The sequence below is a fragment of the Oratosquilla oratoria genome, chromosome 36, assembly GCF_046742065.1.
Source record: "Oratosquilla oratoria isolate Oo_2021 chromosome 36, ASM4674206v1, whole genome shotgun sequence".
NCBI classification, from domain to species: domain Eukaryota; kingdom Metazoa; phylum Arthropoda; class Malacostraca; order Stomatopoda; family Squillidae; genus Oratosquilla; species Oratosquilla oratoria.
The window spans coordinates 41,680,294-41,702,730 of NC_134812.1; the positions used below are offsets into that span (position 1 = coordinate 41,680,294).

Here is a 22,437-nt window from a genome sequence, read left to right on the forward strand (position 1 = left end):
CATTGGGAAAGAGGGGAATGTCTGTTGAAGAAGGGAGAAGACAGAAGATAAGAGTGAGCGGAGAATGGTTGTGTATGGATGATACTGTGATGCATGGAAGGGAGTGGGAGGGGGATGAGGGGAGAGTGAGGGAGTATGTGAGAATGATATTTTGATGTAGCCCAAAGCGATTTCTCCCCATCTTCTCATTTTCTGCATGAGGGGATGGAGGGGGGTCTCCAATTAAATGAACCAGCCTTGCTGTGGATATGCTCTGTCTTGCTACATTGCTTCTGACCCAGGGCTATGGGTGAGATGCAGAGAGGACCTGTCATCCAGGAGGAGCCAAGAAAAGAGGAAGGGAGGGGTGGTGAATGGGAGTGGAGTATGCAAGGATGAAATAGGTGGGAGTGAATTTATGCCTTTGGCTTTAACTTCCTTCTTTGTATGTATATAATAAAGGAGCAGAGGTGGAATTGGCTTGGGAAGTTAGTGAGAAGGGAGGATGGGAGGTGGAGCAGGTACGAATTGTACTGTATCTTTTGTGTGATGATTGCATCTGAGGCAGTTTATATCTGTAGCCAAACCTATCCTTTTTTAGAATTGTCTTGGTGCTAGTCAGTAATCTGAATGCAGTCATATAAGTGTGATTCTTAATACAGATGCTCCTCTACTTATGTTCATTCGTTTTACGTTTTTGCGATTTTAAGTTTGAACTGACTGTAAAAAAAAAATTGTAAGAAAAAAAAATTGAGTGAATTTTTGAGTTTAGCGCGCTCTCCGTAGTACGAGACGTTCAAACGATACTTATGCATGACGCTGCGTCCATTGTTTACATGGCACAAATGACAGACTGAACGTGCCTTGCCTCCTCCTCCTCCTCCTCCTTCTCCTCCTCCTCCTCCTCCTCCTCCTCCTCCTCCTCCTCCCCCTCCTCCACCATCTCACTTTATGTTGTTTGAATTTAATCTATTTGAAATTAATGTTATTATTTTACAATGTTATGTTTATAATTAATGATTTAGGAGTGTTTTATTAGATACGGTAGTAGAATTTATGGATGTATATTACAGTATGAACGGTCATACATTACTGGAACGTACAGTAACAACTTACGTTAATTTTCACGTTACGTTCGGCCATTCAGAACGTAACTAAAACATAAGTTGAGGAGCGTCTGTACTCTTAGAAGTGATTTTTTTGTGGATCTATGGTATGGGGGGGCATTGATGGAGGAGGGTATTATGTGTCAAGTCTTGGAGGACTTGTTTTAAGAGACCTGGGGCAACAGATTGATTGATTCCCATAGAGATGGATGAGAGGGCTTGAGAACATTTGCCAGCTTCTGTGGGACTCTGGGTTTCCAGTCAGTGAAACTCGAGGCAACAATTGATATGTATACAGTGTAATTAATGTGGGTGCATGTACACAGATACAGAAATGAGTGTTGACAGGGTTTTAGGATACATGGTCAGGTACCACCACTTGCAAGTACCCATTATTAGTCTCTACACTGATAAACTATATATTGTAGTACAAAGTTGAATGATCACATCTAACTTTATTACTTTTCAGTACATAGTGACAGAAACTGTGAAGCAAAATCTGGCTGACTTGGTTCGAATTGTCAGTCTTGGAAGATTTCCTGTACTTCTTCAAGGAGAAACCTCTGTTGGCAAAACATCTCTTATTATGTACCTTGCTCAGCTATCAGGAAATGCCTGTGTACGAATTAACAATCATGAACACACAGATTTACAAGAATATATTGGATCATATGGACCTGATGAGAGTGGCAAACTGGTGTTCAAAGAAGGTAATAAATAAAGTGAGCAACTGTAATGTTGAATATATCTGAAGTACATGGTGGAAATTTAACATGAAAATTATCATTTATTTTGCAGTCATATTTTTTGTGGAAGTAAATTAACCACACATTTGATGGTTAGGATGGAAGATACTAACTACGAGAACTGGTCTCAGTTTTTTAATCTCACAATCCACCAGTTACTTGAATTGGAAATAGGAAGGAAGAAAGTTTATACTTGGTTGATTCATATTGAATATACTTATTTTAACTAATGATGACTTAAGCTGATTTTTTTTTTTTTTTTTTTCTCTCTTTAATCATGTTCAGGTGTACTTGTGAAGGCAATGAGGAGGGGACATTGGATTGTTCTTGATGAACTGAATTTGGCTCCAACTGATGTTTTGGAAGCCCTCAACCGCTTACTTGATGATAATCGGGAACTCCTTATACCAGAGACACAAGAAATGGTGAAGGCACACCCCAGATTTATGCTCTTTGCAACCCAGAACCCTCCAGGGTTGTATGGAGGAAGGAAGGTAAGGATAAAAGGCCAAAGGAAATTATTTCTTTAGGGCTTTTATGGATTTGGAGAAAGCATATGACAAGGTTGATAGGAAGGCCTTGTAGGATATTTTGTAGATGTGTGGGATAGGGGAGGCTGTTGAGGGCAGTCAGAAGTTTTCATTTATTTACCTATTTTACCTAGTTGTATTTTACGGGAAGAGAGCTATGCTCGTAGTGACCCATCTTTGTATCTTTCAGCGTCGTTTGTTCTTAAATTCTTGTACAGTATAGTTTTTGCACTCGCTGTTTCCTCATCCAATTTATTCTAGATATCCACCACTCTGTGTGGGAAACTATCCTTTTTCAGATCTTTTCTATAACTATCCTTTTTAAGTTTCTTTTCATGTCCTTTTGTTTTTCTTTTATCCCACTTTAGTAAATCATCTCTGTCGAGGACGTCCATCCCTTTCATAATTCTTTAGATGGTCAGTAGATCTCCTCTTTCTCTTCTTTGTTCTAGGGTTGGTAGTTCAAGTTTGAACAATCTTTGTTTGTATGTCAGTTTGGAGAGTGTTGGTGTTATCTTTGTTGTTGCTCTTTGAATTCTTTCTAATTTCATTATATTCTTTTTAGTACTGGGTGTCCATAATGTCACAGCATATTTCAATCTTGGTCTTGTCAATGTAACTAATATTTTCTTTACCATTTCTTCATCCAAGTAGTCAAGGGCCACTTTCATTGATCTTGATAAATTGAAGGTTTCTCTGACTATTTTGTTGATATGTTTGTCTGGTGCTATGTCATTGCTGATAATTACTCCTAGGTCCCTTTCAGAGTTAACTTTTTTAACTTCCTTTGTACCAATTTTATATTGTCCCAACATTCTATTTTTACCCCTTCCAAATTTCCCCATATGGGGTATTGGCTGCATGTTATGGTAAAGTAGCATGCAGTTGATACTTTAGGGTCTATATGAGGCACCCCTATGGACCAGAGCCACACATCATTTTGTCTGTGATAGAGGAGGACTGCTCACTGAGAAATTATGATACTTTTATCATACTGCTGCTGTCCCTCCGTTATGCTGTTTCCCAGCCCCTTGTTGCTGTCCTGTACCATTTCTCTGAATTTCATTTCCTGTTTCGCCTACCCTGTGGTGGGGGGAAAAGAATGCTGCCACCAAGTATTCCCACTTGGATCATAAGAGGCGAGAAAAATGGGACAAGGATTGGGACCAGGCATCCTTCTCCCTGTAGCCCCACAGGGGACATTCCTAAAAAATGTAAAGGCATAAGAGGGTCTAGTAGTTTTCCAACCAGCACCCTAAGGTTTGGCTCCTTTAATGTGTGTGGATGTGGTACAGATGAGAGTAAAAGGGAAGAGTTAGGTAGTATGTTTGTGAGAAGAAAGATGGATGTGTTGGCTTTGAGTGAAACCAAGTTGAGAGGGAGGGGCGAGTGTGAGTTTGGGAGTGTAGTTGGGAGGTTCTCAGGAGTGAAGAGAGGGCAAGGGAGAGAAGGGGTGGCTATACTAGTAAGTGAAGAGATAGGTAAATGTGTAGTGGAGTGGAAGGAGGTTTCTTCAAAGATAATGTGGATGAAGATGAAACTGGGAAAGGAGATGTGGGTTTTTGTAAGTGCATATGGGCCTATTAGTGAGAAGAGTGTACAAGAAAGGGAGGCTTTTTGGATAGATTTAAATGAATGCATAGAGGGATTAGGGAGGAATGTCAATGTAGTAATATTGGGAGACCTTAATGCTTGGATAGGAAATGAACCAATTGATGGAGTGGTTGGGAAATGTGGAGAGTTGATGGTGGAGATGTGTCTAGAGAGTTGTTGATAGCAAATACAGTGTTTCAGAAGAAAGTCAAGCATAAGTACACATGGGAGAGGGTGGTGGATGGAAGGGTGGTAGAGCGTTAGTGGTAGATAGGAGTATGATAGGAAGAGTTAAGGATGTACATGTACTAAGGGGAGAGAGTGGGGGAATATCAGATAATTTTTTGGTGGAAGGTAAGTTGAGAGTGGAGGATAGATGGAGAAAGAGGAAAAGGACAAAAGGTAGGGAGGTGCTTAGAGTGAACTCCTTAAATGAAAAGGAAAAGGAGAAGGAATACAAGAAGAAGCTGAGAGAGGAGTGGGAGTGAAGGATAGGGTAGAGCTAGGAGTGGAGGAGGAATGGGGATAGTTCAAGGAGGGAGTCACAAAGTTTGCAAAGATGGTGTGTGTAACAAGAAGGACAGGAGGAAATAGAAGGAAGGGTAGTGAATGGTGGGATGAGGAAACAAAGAAGGTTGTAAAAGAGAAGAAGCGAGCTTTCACAGATCGGTTACAAAATAGGAAGAGGGAGTCGTATGAGAGGTACAAAGAAAAGAGAAGAGAAGTAAAGCACAAGGTAAAGGAGGCAAAGAGGATGTGAAATGGGGTAAGAGTATGACAGAAAATTTTGAAAGTAATAAAAAGATGTTTTGGAAAGAAATTAAGAGAGGAAGAGGAGGCGAATCAAGTAGAGAAGAAAAGGTAAAAGGTGCAGATGGACAGATGATAATGGAAGAGAAGGTAGTAAGGGGAAGATGGGCAAAGTATATTAGGGAGTTGCTAAATGTGAAGGAAGATAGATAGGGAAAGATAGTTGCAGTGGGAAGTGCTAAGAAAATGACCATGATGAATGAGGAAAATGGAAGAGAAATAAGGAAGGATGAAGTGAAGGCAGTTGTTAAGATGATGAAAGCAGGTAAAGCACCTGGGTTGGATGGATGCCATGCAGAATGTCTAATAAAAAGGAGGTACAGTGATGGTGGACTGGCTGGTGAGGTTATTTAATGTTTGTTGGAGAGAGGGTAGAGTGCCGGAGGACTGAAGGAGTGTCTGTATAGTTCCACTTTACAAGGGAAAAGGGGACAAGTGTGAGTGTAGTAGTTTCAGAGGGATTAGCTTGTCAAGTGTAGTTGGGAAGGCTTATGGGAGGATCTTGATTAAGAGGATTAGGAGAGGAACAGAGAGAGTAATTGGAGAAGAACTATGGGTTTAGGACAGGTAGAGGTTGTGTAGGTAAGATTTTTGTGGTAAGACAGATATATGAGAAAGCTGTAGGAAAAGGTAAGGATGTTTTTTGAGCTTTTATGGATCTGGAAAAGGCTTATGATAAGGTAGACAGGAAGGCACCATGGGAGGGTTTGCAGATATGCAGATATACAGGATAGGAGGAAAGCTTTTAGGAGCTGTCAAGAGTTTTTGTGAGAGTAGTAGAGCATGTGTCAGGATTAGAAATGGAGAGAGTGAGTGGTTTGAGGTAAAGGTGGGACTTCATCAGGGATGTATTATGTTGCCCTGGCTGTTCAACTTATACATGGATGGGATGGTGTGAGAGGTAAATGCAAGGGTGGTGGGTCAGCAGTTGGAGATGTTTAAAGAAAATGAAGAAAAGTGAGAGGTGAGCCAGCTGTTGTTTGCGGACAACACAGCACTTATAGCAGGATCAGAGGAGGGATTGAGGAAGTTGGTGACAGAGTTTGGGAATGTGTGTGAAAAAAGAAAGTTGAAGATAAATGTGGGTAAAAGTAAGGTGATTAGATGTACAAGGGGTGAAAGTGGCAGCAGACTGGAAATGAGCATTAAGGGAGAGCGACAGGAGGAAGTGGATAGTTTTAGATACTTGGGTGCAAATGTGGCAGGAAAGGGTGGAGTGGAGGTGGAGGTAGATTGTAGATTGAGAGAAGCGAGTAAATGCCTTGGTGGATTAAAAAGTGTAATGAGGAATAGACATTTGGGAATGGATGCTAAGAGATTGTATGAAGGAGTGATTGTGTCAACAGCACTGTATGGGGCAGAAACATATAACATAAGAGAGGTAGAGAGAAGGAGTTTGAATGTGTTTGAGATGAGGTGTCTGAGAAGTATGATGGGGGTTACTAGGCTAGATAGAGTAAGAAATGAGGAGGTGAGGAGAACAGGGGTGGTAATGGAGTTGGGAGATAGTGTTGATGAAAGCGTATTGGGATGGTTTGGACACATGGAAAAAATGAGTGAAGAAAGACTTGTAAAAGAGGTATGGAAAGCAGATCTGGAGGGAGTGAACATGAGGGGGTGACCTAGGATGAGATGGATGGATGGGGTGAAAGGGGCTTTTGGGAAGATGGGGATGACTGTTGAGGAAGGACGAGAGAGGACAGAAGATGGGTGAGTGGAGAATGGTTGTATATGGATGATGTGATGCATGAGGTGGAATGGGTGGGGGGATGGGGGGTGAGGTAGTATGTGTGAGCAAAATTTGACGCATACTGAAGGGATTTCTCCCCATCTTCTCCTTTTCTGCATGAGGGGAAGGAGAGGGGTGGGGGGTCACTGATTTAATGAAGTAGCCTTGCTGTGGATGTGCTGTGTCTTGCGACACTGCCTCTGACCCAGGGCAGTGGACAAGATGCAGGGATGACCCGTCATCCAGGAAGTGCCAAGATAAGAGGGAGGGAAGAGGGTGGAGTGAAGTGGAGTGTATTAGGGATGGAATGGGTGGGAATGGTTTTTATGCCTTTTTCTTTTTGGCTACCTCCATTGTAAGGGGGAAAAATCCTTTGGTATATGTATGTACCCCTTCCAAATTCCACTATACTACATTTCTTGATGTTGAAGGTCACTTCACACTTTTGACTCCATTCCCAGATTTTGTCTTTGTAGTGATTTATAATCTTCCTCTGTATTTACCCTCTTTAATAATTTTGCATCATCTGCAAAGAAGTTCATATAACATTCCAGATCTTCATCCATGTCATTTATATATATGGCAAACATTATCGGAGCCAGTGAACCCTGTGGGACTCTACTTATCATTTCTTCCCAGGTCGAGTTCTTGTCTCTAGGCACCACCCTCATTTTTCTCCTCTTCAAGAAATCTTCCATCCATTCCAATAACTTTCTTGTACACCACCCATTATTTAGATTTTTCTTAGTAGCTTTTGTAGGTCCAAGAAGGCACAATCTCCCCATCCATCCTTTTCTTGCATTATTTCTGTTAGCTTCGAGTAAAAGCAAATCAAGTTTGTGGCACATGATCTTCCACATCTAAATCCAAATTATTTTGGATTTAGTGTATTATTCTCTTCTAAATGTTTAATCCATTTACTTTTTGATAACTTTTTCACAGATTTTTGCTACTGTGCTTGTAAGGGAGACTGGTCTGTAGTTAGTTGGATTTTCCATTTCCCCTCCTTTGTATATTGGTACAGTATTTGCACTTTTCCAGTCTTGTGGTACTTTTCCTTCTTTGAGTGAGTAATCAATTATCTTGTGTATTTTGTTCATCTATACATTCTTTTAATATCCAATTTACAATTCCATCCTGCCTGTATGATTTTCTGACATCAAGGCTTTTTATTTGGTCCCTTATTTCCTTCTATGATTAGTAGAGCTTGTGTTAGAGTAAGTACTGGAGAAAGTGAATGATTTAAGGTGAAGGTTGGGCTCTACCAGGGTTGTGTAATATCATTGTGGTTGTTCAATATGTACAGAAGGTAAACATGAGGGTGATGGTGGGGGTTTGGAGCTGAAGAGTGAGATTGTAGGGAGGGGGAGTGGGAGGTGAGCCAGTTGTTGTTTGTGAACAACACTGCACTTGTGGTTAGGTCAGAGGAGGGTCTTAGACAACTAGTAGTACCATACAATTTGGGAGGATACGTGATTGTAGAAAACTGAAAGTATATTTGGACAAAAGTAAGATGATGAGATGTGTAAGGGGAGAAGGTGCCATTGAGTTTGAGGCAAGTCTTAATGGAGAGAGTCTGGAAGAGGGGAAGAACTTAAAGTATTTGGAGTCACATGTAGCAGAATAAGTATTACAATTTTTCATGATTATAGTATACTATAGTGATAATTATTAATAATGGATGGAAGGAGTTTCGAGTATAGTGAAAGAATGAATGAACATGGGGCTTTTTTCAGAGATCAGTTACCATCCCTTAGGGACTATGCCTCAAGGTAGAGGTGGGGCCTTTTCAAGCTGCTTTAGACAGTGTGCTGGTGTGAAGCATTGTATTTTAGGAAGGTCTATCTTCCTTCAGTTGCTTTAGTGCCACTGTGAATGAGTAGCTCCTTTGTATTGTCAAATGCTGATTATGTCAAAGAGTTGAAATAAACTGTGAGACAGGATATCTTTACATGTAGTTATGTAACACTGAGAATGATGTCATTTAGTGATAATTTTATGTATTCGTACCTCATTAGATACTGTCAAGAGCCTTTAGGAACAGATTTGTGGAGCTTCACTTCGATGAAATTCCTCCACCAGAACTAGAGGTGATTTTGCATAAACGAAGTGAAGTACCACTCTCCTATAGCAAGAAAATGGTTGCTGTTCTTCATGAATTGCAGAACATGAGGAGAGAAAGTAACTTATTTCAAGTAAGTTTTTATCTGTTTTCACTACATAAATACCTTTTAGTGTAATAATGATGATTGTTGTCTCGAGTTTCATACATACATACATACATATACCAAAGGCTTTTTCCCCCTACATGGGGTGTAGCCAAAAAGAAAAAGGCATAGAAACCACTCCCACCCATTCCATTTCCTATATATTCCATTCCCCTCCACCCTCCTCCCTCCCTCGAGTTTCACTAAGTGGAAAACCTACAGCCCCACAGCAGCTGGCATCAATCCTCAGGCTCTCTCACAGATCTCTGTGATCAGAAACTTTGGACTGTTGTCTGTTTTGTATTTGTGTGGGACTGTTGTCTGCTTTGCATTTATGTGGGACTGTTTGCATGTCACCTACTGAAATTAGTAGGAAGGGAGCAGTCATTGGTTTTCAGCTGTGCATGTGTGAAACTGTATAAGAAATGCAGTTGAAGTTGATAGAGATCTTGGGCCCAGTCTAAAGACAAAGTGGCAACTCCTTAGAACTGTACCTCCTGATGGGGTATGGGTGGTTCACATATTTTAATAATGGATAGTAACACTGTCCATCTTGCAGGACCATCAAATGCAGATGTCTATCATTGGTCCCTATTTTCATAGGTGTAAAGTTTTTGGCAGAGGATAATTTATTCATTTATTTTATTTTTGTGTGTGTACATTACCTGGACAGGATGCAGGGATGACCCGTCATCCAGAAGGTGCCAAGATAGGAGGGAGGGAGGAGGGTGGAGGGGAGTGGAATATATGGGAAATGAAATGGGTGGGAGTGATTTCTATGCCTTTTTCTTTTTGGCTACCCCCTGTGTAAAGGGGAAAAAGCCTTTGGTATATGTATGTATGTATGTATTTTTTTAGCAGTCAAAAGTTTTCACATGCTCAACAGACATTCCCCTTTTATCCAAGGGGGTCATGGATAAAAGGGGATTGGTAAGAAAATTATCTCCAGATACGAGTGACACATTTTGTTCATTGTGTCCAAAAGACAACAGTGATATAAGATCCAAATTACATCCATACTACATCCGAATGTGTACCACAAACAATTTTGTACAGACCAACTTCTGATGTATTTTTGCAAAAATCTTGTGTGTACATTATCTGGCACTTATCATATTTAGACTCAGAATTGTTTAAAAGCATGAAGGGGGAAAATCTATGTCCAAGTGTTTATAAAAAAAAAAAATTGTGTAAAAATGATTCTGAGGAAGCAAAATAAGTCCAGGATTCAGAGAGGAAATTTGGTTTTCATTCTAGGGGAAACACTCATTTGTCACACTGCGAGATCTGTTTCGATGGGCAGAAAGATATCGTTTAGCAGGAGAACAAACAGAAAAATTCTATGACTGGGACCAACATCTGGCAGATGAAGGTTACATTGTCATGGCTGGCAGAGTTAGAATGGAAGAAGAAGCAGAAATGATTAAGCAGGTAAGTTGTTGAATACCTAGTATTTCCTTTTCTCTCTTACAATGAAGGCAGGATCATGGTATTTTACTTATTTAGTTTATTTATTTTTTTATGTTGCAACAATAGCATATATATTTTTTTTAGCTGCTACTTCACCATCCCCTACACACTCCCCATCATGCATCACAGTGTCATCCATACACAACCATTCTCCATTCACCTCTATCTTCTATCCTCTCCTGTCCTTCGTCAACAGACATTCCTCTCTTTCCCAATGCCCCTTTTACCCCATCTAGGACACCCCCTCATGTTAACTCCTTTCTCCTCTGCCTTCTACTAATCTTTCCATGTGTCCAAACCATCCTATTACTCTTTCATCAACCCTATCTCCCAACTCCCTTTCCATCCCTGTTCTCCTCACCTTCTCATTTCTCTCTCTAATTAGCCTAGTAATCCCTATCATACTTTTCAGGCATTTCATCTCAAACACATTCAAACTCCTTCCTTTCTTATGTTCCATGTTTGTGCCCCATACAGTGCTGTCAGCACAATCACTCCTTCATACAACCTCCTTTTAGCATCCCTTCCCAAATGTTTATTTCTCATTACACTTTTTAATCCCCTAAGGCATTTACTTGCTTCTCTCAGTCTACATTCTAACCTCCACTCCTCCGTTTCCTGCCACATTCACACCCAAGTATCTAAAACTATCCACTTCCTCCAGTCTGCTGCCATTTTCTTCCATTGTACATTTTATCACCTTACTTTTATCCACATTTATCTTAAACTCTCTTCTCTCACGTGCCTTCACAAACTCTGTCACTAACTTCCTCAATCCCTCCTCTGATCCTGCTACAAGTACAGTGTCATCAGCAAACAACAACTGGCTTATCTCCCACTTTCCTCCATTTTCTTTAACCATCTCAAATCTCAAACCCATTACCTTTGCATTTACCTCTCACACCACCCCATCCATGTATAAATTGAACAGCCAAGGCATCATAACACATCCCTGCCAATGTCTCACCTTTCCCTCAGACCACTCACTCTCTCCATTTCTGATTCTAACACAGGCTCTTCTACTCTTGTAAAGACTCTTGACTGCTATTAAAAGCTTTCCTCCTATTCCATATATTCCAGTATCTCCCACAGTGCCTTCCTGTCTACCCTATCATAACCCTTTTTCAAATCTGTAAAGGCCAAAAAACATCCTTACTTTTTCCCAAAGCTTTCTCACATATCTGTCCTACCACAAAAATCTGATCCACACAACCCTTATCTATCCTAAACCCACACTGTTCCTCACCAATTACTCCCTCTGTTCCTCTCCTAATCCTCTCAATCAAGATTCTCCCATAAGCCTTCCCAACTACACTGAACAAGCTAATCCCTCTGAAACTACTACACTCACACTTGGTCCCCTTTTCCCTTGTAAAGTGGAATTATACAGGCACTCCTCCATTCCTCTGATACTCTGCCCTCTCTTAAATATTAAATAACCTCACCAGCAAGTCCACCATCACCATACCTCCTTTTATTGGACATTCTGCATGACACCCATTCAACCCAGGTGTCTTATTTGCTCTCTTCATCTTAACAACTGCCTTCACCTCATCTTTCCTTATTTCTTCTCCATTTCCCTAGCTCATCACTGTCATTTTCTTAGCGCTAACCACTATAACTACCTTTTCCTCCCTATCCTCCTTTACATGTAGCAACTCCCTAAAATACTCTGCCCACCTTCCTCTTACTGTCTTCTCTTCCATGATCATCTCTCCATCTGCACATTTTACCTTTTCTTCTCCACTTGATTCACCTCCTCTTCCTCTCTTAATTTCTTTCCGAAACATCTATTTATTACTTTCAATATTTTCTGTCGTACTCTACCCCATTTCACATCTACTCTCCTCTTTGCCTCCTTTATCTTATGCTTTATATCTCTTTTCTTTGAACCTCACATATGATTCTCTCATCCTATTTTGTAACCAATCTGTGAATAATCTTCTTTTCTTCTATAACCTTCTTTGCTTCCCCATCCCACCACTCACTACCCTTCCTTCTATTTCATCCCATCCTCCTTGTTCCACACACCATCTTTGCACATCTTATGACTTTCTCCTTGAATCATCCCCATTTCTCCATTTCAAGTTCTACTCTATCCTTCACTCCCTCCCACTCCTCTCAATTTCTTCCTGTACTTCTCCTTTTCTTTCCCATTTACGCAGTTCACTTTAAGCACTTCTGTACCTTCTGTCCTCTTCCTCTTTCTCCATCCATCCTCCGCTCTCAACTTACCTCCCACCAAAAAATGATCTGATATTCCCCACTGTCTCCCCATAGAACATGTATATCCTTAACTCTTCCTACCATTCTCCTGGTTACCACTATGTAGTCCATTAATGCTCTACTACCACCCTTCCTTCCACCACCCTCTCCCATGTGTACTTATGCTTGACTTTCTTCCTAAACACTGTATTTGCTATCATCACCTCTCTAGACATATCACCATCAACTTTCCAATACAATTTTTTCCTGGAACTCCACACTTCCCAACCACTTCGTCTATTGGTTCATTTCCTACCTTAGCATTAAGGTCTCCCAATACATTTACATTGACATTTCTCCTTAAACCTGCTATGCATTCATTTAAATATATCCAAAAAGCCTCCCTTTCCTTTACACTCTTCTCACTACTAGGCCCATATGCACTTACAAAAATCCACATCTCCCTTCCCAGTTTCACCTTCATCCACATTAACCCTGAAGAAACCTCCTTCCACTCCACTACACATTTACCTATCTCTTCACTTAGTAGTATAGCCACCCCTTCTTTCCCTTGCCCTCTCTTAACTCCTGAGATCCCCCACTACACTCCCAAACTCAAACTTGTTCCTCCCTTAGTTTCACTCATTGCCAACACATCCATCTCTCTTCTCACAAACATACTGCCTTTCTCTTTCCTTTTACTCTCATCTGTATCACATTCATGCACATTAAAAGACCTAAGTCTGGTTGGAAAATTTTCACACTCTTATGCCTTTCCTTTTTTTTTTTTTAGGAATGTCCTCTTTGTGGCTACAGGGATAAGGATGCCTAGTCCTATCCCTGTCCCATTTTTGTAGCCTTGTATGACTCAAGTGGAAATTCTTGGTGGCAATATTCTTTTCCCCTACCTTATGGTTTGGCAAAATGAGAAAAGGCATATTCATAGTAGTGGTACAGGACAGTAATAAGAGTGGGGTAACAGTATAATGGAGGGACAGTCACAGTATAATAAAGTATCATCATTTCTCTATGAATAGAGATTTCCTCTACCAAAGACAAAATGATGTGTGGCTCTGGTCTGTAGGGGCACCCAATATAGACACTAAAGTATCAGCTGCATGCTACTTAGCAGCTTTTAACCCTACAATAACATGGAACCAATACCCTAGACAGACTCTGTTACTCTCAGAAACTCTTGACTGCTTTTATAAGTAACAGCTTTCTCCTAACCCATATATCTGCAAAACCTCCCACAGTGCCTTTCTGTCTGCCCTTTCATAAGCCTTTTTCAAATCCATATAGATCCAGAAAACATCCTTACCCTTTGCTAAAGCTTTCTTACATATCTGCCTTACCACAAAAATCGGATCCACCTAACCCCTACCTTTCCTAAGGCCACACTGTTCCTCACCAATTATTCCCTTTGTTCCTCTCCTAATCCTTGCAATCAAAACTCTCCCATAAGCCCTCTCTACTACATTCAACAAACTGATCCCTCTGAAACTACTACACTCATATTTGTCCCCTTTTCCCTTGTAAAGCAGAATTATACAGGCCCTCCCCCAGTCCTCCAACACTACTCTCTTTTAGACAAACATTAAACAACCTCAGTCCACCATCACTGTACCTCCCTTTTTTAGACACCCATCTAACCCAGGTGCCTTGCCTACTCTCATTATTTTAATAACTGCTTTCTCAGGTGAGGAGGAGAATGGGGGTGGAAATGGAGCTGGGAGATAGGGTTGATGAAAGAATATTAGGATGGTTTGGACACATGGAAAGAATGAGTGAAGAAAGACTAGTAAAAGAGGTGTGGAAGGCAGATGTGGAGGGAGTGAACATGAGGGGGCGTCCTAGGATGAGGTGGATGGATGGGGTGAAGGGGGCTTTGGGGAAGAGGGGAATGTCTGTTGAGGAAGGACGGGAGAGGACAGAAGACAGGGGTGAATGGAGAATGGTTGTATATGGATGATGATGTGATAGCATGAGGTGGAATGGGTGGGTGGATGGGGGGTGAGGTAGTATGTGTGAGCAAAATTTGATGCAGCCCGAAGGGATTTCTCCCCGTCCTCTCATTTTATGCAATGGGGGGACGGAGAGGAGGGGTCGCCGATTTAATGAAGTGGCCTTGCTGTGGATGTGCTGTGTCTTGCGACACTGCTTCTGACCCAGGGCAGTGGACAAGGTGCAGGGAGGACCCGTCATTCAGGAGGTGCTAAGATAAGAGGGAGGGTGGAGGGGTGTGGAGTGTATTCAGGGATGGAATGGATGGGAATGATTTTATGCCTTTTTCTTTTTGGCTACCCCCCTTGTAAGGGGGAAAAAGCCTTGGTATATGTATATATGTATGTATGCTTTCACCTCATCATTTCTTCCCACATTTTTCTCACTCATCACTCAATTATTTACAGAACAGAAAAGTTCCTTTGGGTTAAGTCAATCTATCATCTATTTACAAGCATTCCATTTACACTTATCTCTTGTCCTCTCAATTCCATGCTTCATATACATTCACTCTGTATCCAAGGCCCCATTCACTTCATCCATCTGTCCATCCCATTCTTTCTCCCAGTCCCATATATCTGCAATACCTCTCATAGTACCTTCCTGTCTACCCTGTCATAAGCTTTCTCCAGATCCATAAGGGCCAGAAACCATTTTTACCTTTTGCCAGAAACTTCTTGGAAGTTTACCTCACCACAAAAATTTGATTCATACACCCTCTACCTTTCCTAAACCCACTCTGCTTCTAACCAATTACTCCCTGTTCCTTTCCTAATCCTCTCTAATATTAAAACCCATCCATATACTTTTCAAACTGTGCTCAATAAACTGATTGCTCTAAAGCTACTACATTTGTATTTGTCCCCTTTTCCTTTGTAAAGTAGAACAATAGATACTCTCCCCCAGTCCTCTGGCACCCTCCCCTCCCTTAGACACACATTAAACAACCTCAATATCCAGTCTGCCATAGCCATACCTCCTTTTATCAGATACTTCATATGACACCCATCCAACCAAGGTGTCTTACCAGCTCTCATAATTTTCAAAGCTACTTGTACCTCATCTTTTCCTATATATTTTTCATTTTCCCCTCCCATCACAGTCATTTTCTGAGCTCCTCCCACTGCCTCAACCAATCAATCCCTATCTTTCTCCACATTCAATAACTCTCAAAAATACTCATTCAATCTTTCCCTTACAGCCTTCATTTCCATTAACATATTTCCTTATGCACCTTTTACCTTTTCCTCTCTGCCTGACTCATGTCCCCTTACTCTCTTAACTTCCCTCCAAAACATTTTTATTCTTATTTTTTATTTATTTATTTTTTGTCATACTCCTACCCCAAGTTACATCAGCTCTCCTCTTTGCCTCCCTTATATTACATTTTATGTCTCCCTTTTTCTTTTACCTCTCATATGCTTCCTGTGTCCTACTTACAAAGGATTACAAAGGAGGACCATGCTGACAGGGGACTTTTTGGTCCATAAATAGGTTGGATGTGAAAAAATGATAATGATAAATAAAAATAATAATATGAATAATAATAAATGAAATAAATATGTAAATAGTGATAATAAATAGGTAAATGGTGAATAATGATAAATGGACAGATAAATAATAATAATAATCAAATGATAGACAAATAATAAAAAAAAATTAACAAATACTATAAAATAAATGGCAGGTATTACATCATCTTGCATAGGTGTTTATCTAAATGAATCTTAAAGCTTCAAACTGAACTACATTGCACTGCCTCTGCCAGAAGTTTATTCCATTCATTAACTACATGGTTGCCAAAGTTGTTTCTACCCACTTCCAAATTAAATCTATTTCCTGACAGTTTGAGACCATTATTTCTTGTCTAATTCTCGTTCAGTGTGAAAATTTTGTCATTTTTATGTCAATTCCCTTTAGAATCTGTATCAAGTCACCTCTGAGTCTACACTTTTTTAGAGGAAATAGATTCATATGTTTTAAACAATTTTCGTATAATTTATTTTTGATATTTGGAATCAGTTTTGTGGCTCGCCATTGAAATTTTTTCAATCTGTCAGTGTCTTCAATGAGATTCGGTGACCATACGGAAACAGCATATTCCAAATGTGGATGAACTAATGATCTATATAGCTTGCTAATGAGAGATGGGCTTTTGAAATCAAAAGATTGCGCAATTAGTCCTAGAATTTTATTTTCTTTCTCAGAGGCTGAAATACACTGCTTAGATGATTTGAGATCGTTACTGATAATTACGCCAAGATCCTTTTCAAAATCCATTTTTGTTAACAAATTTTCAATTAACCTTTAATCGTACATACATATACCAAGGCTTTTTCCCCCTTACAAGGGAGGTAGCCAAAAAGAAAAAGGCATGAAATCATTCCCACCCATTCCATCCCTAAATACACTCCACTCCCCTCCACCCTTCCTCCCATCTTAGCACCTCCTGGACGACGGGTCATCCCTGCACCTTGTCCACTGCCCTGGGTCTGAGGCAGTGTCGCAAGTCACAGCACATCCACAGCAAGGCCGCTTCATTAAATCGGCGACCCCCCTCTCCGTCTCCCCATGCATTAAAGGAGAAGACGGGGAGGAATTCCTTCGGACTGTGTCAAATTTTGCTCACACATACTACCTCACCCCCCATCCCCCCACCCATTCCACCTCATGCATCACAACATCATCCATATACAACCATTCTCCATTCACCCCTGTCTTCTGTCCTCTCCTGTCCTTCCTCAACAGACATTCCCCTCTTCCCCAAAGCTCCCTTCACCCCATCCATCCATCTCATCCTAGAACGTCCCCTCATGTTCACTCCCTCCACATCTGCCTTCCATACCTCTATTACCAGTCTTTCTTCACTCATTCTTTCCATGTGTCCAAACCATCCTAATACTCCTTATCAACCCTATCTCCCAACTCCCTTTCCACCCCTGTTCTCCTCCTCACCTCCTCATACTTACTATTATTTTTACCTATGCATAACCTTGCGTTTACTTGTGTTAAATTTCATTTGCCACTTTTCAGACCATTGCTGTAATTTATCTAAACCTTCTTGAATATCTAATTAGTTTAAGTGATCATTTGGCATTCTGCACAGTTTTGTATCATTGGCAAATTTGGAAACAATAGATTTCAGTTCATGGTATATATCATTTATATATACTATGAATAGAAGTGGCCCAAGAACAGAATCCTGAGGAACTCCACTCATAACATTTTTCCATCTAGAAGTTCTGCCATTTAGAACAACTCTTTGTTTCTGATCGTTTAACCTCTTCAGTACGGGCCAAAATCTCGCGGGCAGCATTAGCTGTCAGACGTACAATGTGTCGTAATAATACTCGCATCATAAAATATAGTCTCCGCTTATATCGATCGTTCTCTCTTTCACCCGTGAATTTTGATAACCATAGAAAATGTTATGAAGACAGTTTAGAGAGTATGTCATTACGCAGGGGCAACTACAATAAATATAATCAAGACGCCAATATGGCAGCCTCGCGTATCCACTTGCTCCTCATGCCGCCTACGTATGCGGCACCGTATGGAAGGGGTTAACCAATTGCTAGTCCAACTTAATAGGCTACCACTTATTCTTTGTGATGCTAATTTAGTAAGTAGTCTTTCTTGGGGGACAGTAGTAAGAGCTTTTGCAAAGTCTTGATATATTAAATCTATATTGTTTCTTTTGTCATAATTTGAGATGACTGTGTTAAAGAATTCGAGTAAGTTAGTCACGCTAGAACATTTTCATCTGAATCCATACTGGCTATCATTTATCAAACATTTACTTTCTAAATGATGTTCTATAGCATCTCTGATGATAGTTTCCATCATTTTTCCTATGATTGAGGTCAAACTTATAGGCCTATATTTATTTGGTTTCTTTTTGTCACCTTTTTTGAATATGGGAGTTAGCATTAGCTAGCTTCCGTTCTTTTGGAACATCTGATATGATGGATTTCTTGAAAATAATTTCTAATGTAACAACAATCTCAATTTTCATTTCCTTTAAGATTCTTGGATGCCAACCATCAGGCCCTGGTGTTTTATTAACTTTGAGTTTTTCCATACACCTTGAAATTTTTTCTTTTGTTACATTTACCTTAGTAAGATCTTAATTGAGAGGATTAGGAGAGGAACAGAAGGAGTAATTGGTGAGGAACAGTGTGGATTTAGGACAGGTAGAGGTTGTGTAGATCAGATCTTTGTGGTAAGACAGATATGTGAGAAAGCTATAGGAAAGGGGAAGGATGTTTTTTGGGCTTTTATGGATCTGGAAAAGGCTTATGATAGGGTAGACAGAAAGGCACTGTGGGAGGTTATGCAGATTTATGGGATAGGAGGAAAGCTTCTGGGAGCTGTCAAGAGTTTTTATGAGAGTAGTAGAGCATGTGTCAGGATTAGAAATGGAGAGAGTGAGTGGTTTGAAGTAAAGGTGGTACTTCGTCAAGGATGCGTTATGTCGCCCTGGCTGTTCAACTTGTACATGGATGGGGTGGTGCGAGAGGTGAATGCTAGGGTAGTGGGTCAGGGATTGGAGATGGTTAAAGAAAATGGAGAAAAGTGGGAGGTGAGCCAGCTGTTGTTTGCGGACGACACTGCGCTTGTGGCAGGGTCAGAGGAGGGATTGAGGAAGCTGGTGGCAGAGTTTGGGAGAGTATGTGATAGAAGAAAGCTAAAGATAAATGTGGGTAAAAGTAAGGTGATGAGATGTACAAGGGGTGAAAGTGGCAGTAGACTGGAAGTGAACATTAAGGGAGAGCGACTGGAGGAAGTGGATAGTTTTAGATACTTGGGTGCAAGTGTAGCAGGAAAAGGTGGAGTGAAGGTGGAGGTAGAATGTAGATTGAGAGAAGCGAGTAAATGCCTTGGTGGTTTAAAGAGTGTAATGAGGAATAGACATTTGGGAATGGATGCGAAGAGGAGACTGTATGAAGGAGTGATTGTGCCAACAGCACTGTATGGGGCAGAAACGTGGAACATAAGAGAAGAAGAGAGAAGGAGTTTGAATGTGTTTGAGATGAGGTGTCTGAGAAGTATGGTGGGGGTTACTAGGCTGGATGGAGTGAGAAATGAGGAGGTGAGGAGGAGAACAGGGGTGAAAAAGGAGCTGGGAGATAGGGTTGATGAAAGAATATTAGGATGGTTTGGACACATGGAAAGAATGAGTGAAGAAAGACTAGTAAAAGAGGTATGGAAGGCAGATGTGGAGGGAGTGAACATGAGGGGACGTCCTAGGATGAGGTGGATGGATGGGGTGAAGGGGGCTTTGGGGAAGAGGGGAATGTCTGTTGAGGAAGGAAGGGAGAGGACGGAAGACAGAGGTGAGTGGAGAATGGTTGTATATGGATGATGTTGTGACTGCATGAGGAGGAATGGGCGGGGGGTGGGGGGGGGGTAGTATGTGTGAGTAAATTTTGACGCAGCCCGAAGGGATTTCTCCCCGTCCTCGCCTTATATGCAAAGGGGGACGGAGAGGGGGGGTCGCCGATTAAATGAAGCGGCCTTGCTGTGGATGTACTGTGTCTTGCGACACTGCTTCTGACCCAGGGCGGTGGGCAGGGTGCAGGGATGACCCGTCATCCAGGAGGTGCTCAGATGAGAGGGAGGGTGGGAGGGTTGTGGAGTGTATTTAGGGATGAAATGGGTGGGAGTGTTTTTATGCCTTTCCCTTTTTGGCTACCTCCCTTGGAAGGGGGAAAAAGCCTTGGTATATGTATGTATGTATGTACCTTAGTAAGTTCACATATGCTCGCTTCTTCTCTTTTACTGTCATCATCTCAATATCCCACCACTCACTACCCTTCCCTGTATTCCCTCCCATCATCTCTGTCACACACACCATATTTGCACACCTTTTCACTTCATCCTTAAAACAAATCCCCATAGCTCTTCTACTCCTACCTTTACTTTGTCCTTCACCATCTCCCTCACTTCTCTCAGCTTCTGTTTGGTATTCCCTCTTTTCCTTCTCATAAACTAGAATAAATTTTGAATATTTGTGAAGTGGTTAATTACAGTTTCAAAATGGAATTCAGTATTAAACAACCAATTTCTTTATAGTTCTTTTTACAGGTGTTCAAAAAAGGCACCAGTTTTTCTAACTTTATTTTTTTTCACTACTTATAGATACTTGAGAAAGAGCACTTGTTTTTCTAATTTGAAAGCTAAAGTTTCCTTTGCTTTTCATTGGTGTTTCAAGAAAAAGCACCAACTTTTCTATTTTGAAAGCTAATTTTTCATTAGTTGTTTACAAGTGCAGAGAAAAGTAATCATTTTCTAATTTCATAATTTATTTATTCATATATTTAATTTTTTTTAGGTTCTTGCGAAGAGGTTGAAGAGAAAGGTCAACAAAGAGAACCTATTTTCTTTGGGACCTAATACATCTTCAACAACAAAAGCACTTTTGGAGCAGATGTCTTCCATAACAGGTTTTGAGAATGTAGTGTGGACACAGGACATGAGACGTCTCTACATTCTTGTCAGCAGAGCACTTAGATTTAAAGAACCTGTGCTTCTTGTTGGTGAAACTGGCTGTGGAAAGACCACAGTGTGCCAGATGTTAGCAGCCCAAGAGCAGCAGACACTCTACACTGTCAATTGTCACATGCACACAGAAGGCACAGATCTGCTTGGTGGACTGAGACCTGTGAGAACTCGAAGAAATGAAAAAGATGATCGCTTGTTTGAGTGGGTGGATGGTCCATTGATTCTTTCTATGAGGAGTGGGGGAATGTTCTTGGCTGATGAAATATCCCTGGCAGATGACAGTGTGTTAGAGAGGCTGAATTCAGTACTTGAGCCAGAGAGAACATTGCTTTTGGCTGAGAAAGGAACAGATGATGGGTATTCAAATCCAGAAATAATTGTTGCACATGATCAGTTTAGATTGATTGGAACAATGAACCCAGGAGGTGATTATGGAAAAAAAGAGCTGTCACCTGCCTTAAGGAACAGATTTACTGAAATTTGGTGTCCAAAAGTTGAAATTGGAAGGGGTGCCTCAGATGTTATAAGTATTATAAATCATAATTTACAGAAAGGTATCAGAATTGACACTGAAAATACAAAATCTTTGGGTGGAGCAATGTTACAATTTCTTGAACACTTTACCAGCACAGAACTTGGAAAGAAATGTACCCTTAGCATCCGAGATCTCCTGTCTTGGGTTCTTTTTATCAATAAAGTGACATCAGATACCATAGGCCTAGATCCTGGTGTAGCCTTTATCCATGGTGCTTGTCTTGTTCTGTTAGATGGATTAGGTTCTGGACATACAGGAAGTGGAACAACAGCATGGCAAGACCTAAAAAAAATTAGTTTGAAGCATTTGACTTTGCAAGTGGAGAAAATGATGGGGAAACCCGTAAGAAATGCTTTGCTATGTGAAGAAGAAGTGCAGAATGTAACATTTGTAAGTAATGATAAAGAATTTGGAATCAAACCCTTCCTGATTCCCAAAGGTTCTGTTTCTGACTCACAGTGCAAGATGTTCACCTTTAAAGCTCCTCGCACTTGCATAAATTTGATACGATTGCTTCGAGGTCTGCAATTGAACCATCCAGTGTTGTTGGAAGGAAGTCCAGGCGTAGGAAAGACGAGTCTCGTCATTGCTTTGGCCAAGGCAGCTGGACATGACATCATACGGATCAATCTTTCTGAACAGACAGACGTCAGCGATCTTTTTGGAGCTGACCTTCCAGTCGAAGGTGGTGAAGGAGGAAGGTTTGCCTGGAGGGATGGTCCTTTTCTTCAAGCTTTGCGATCTGGAGCATGGATTGTCCTTGATGAACTCAACCTGGCTTCACAGTCAGTTTTGGAAGGCCTGAATGCATGTTTTGACCACAGAGGAGAAGTCTTTATTCCAGAACTTGGGCGTACATTTACCATCGAACACAAAACGACCAAAATATTTGCATGTCAGAATCCGCAGTATCAAGGGGGAGCAAGAAAAGGCTTACCAAGGTCTTTCCTCAACAGATTTACACAGGTAAAAAAGAAATGTCAATGACAAAGTAGTTATGATTTATTATATTTATGATT

General features: G+C 40.8%; 1 protein-coding gene across 2 annotated transcripts in view; it reads left to right on the plus strand.

Annotated features, from left to right (window-relative positions):
* The window catches only part of LOC143018983 (midasin), a 485,776-nt gene that overhangs the window by 53,230 nt on the left and 410,109 nt on the right, over positions 1-22,437 (plus strand). For both annotated transcript variants that reach the window (XM_076174672.1, XM_076174673.1), the window contains exons 14-18: positions 1,555-1,795; positions 2,117-2,325; positions 8,512-8,688; positions 9,958-10,131; positions 20,714-22,384. In XM_076174672.1, coding sequence (XP_076030787.1) covers positions 1,555-1,795; positions 2,117-2,325; positions 8,512-8,688; positions 9,958-10,131; positions 20,714-22,384 — 2,472 coding nt within the window. The remainder of the gene's footprint in view (positions 1-1,554; positions 1,796-2,116; positions 2,326-8,511; positions 8,689-9,957; positions 10,132-20,713; positions 22,385-22,437) is intronic.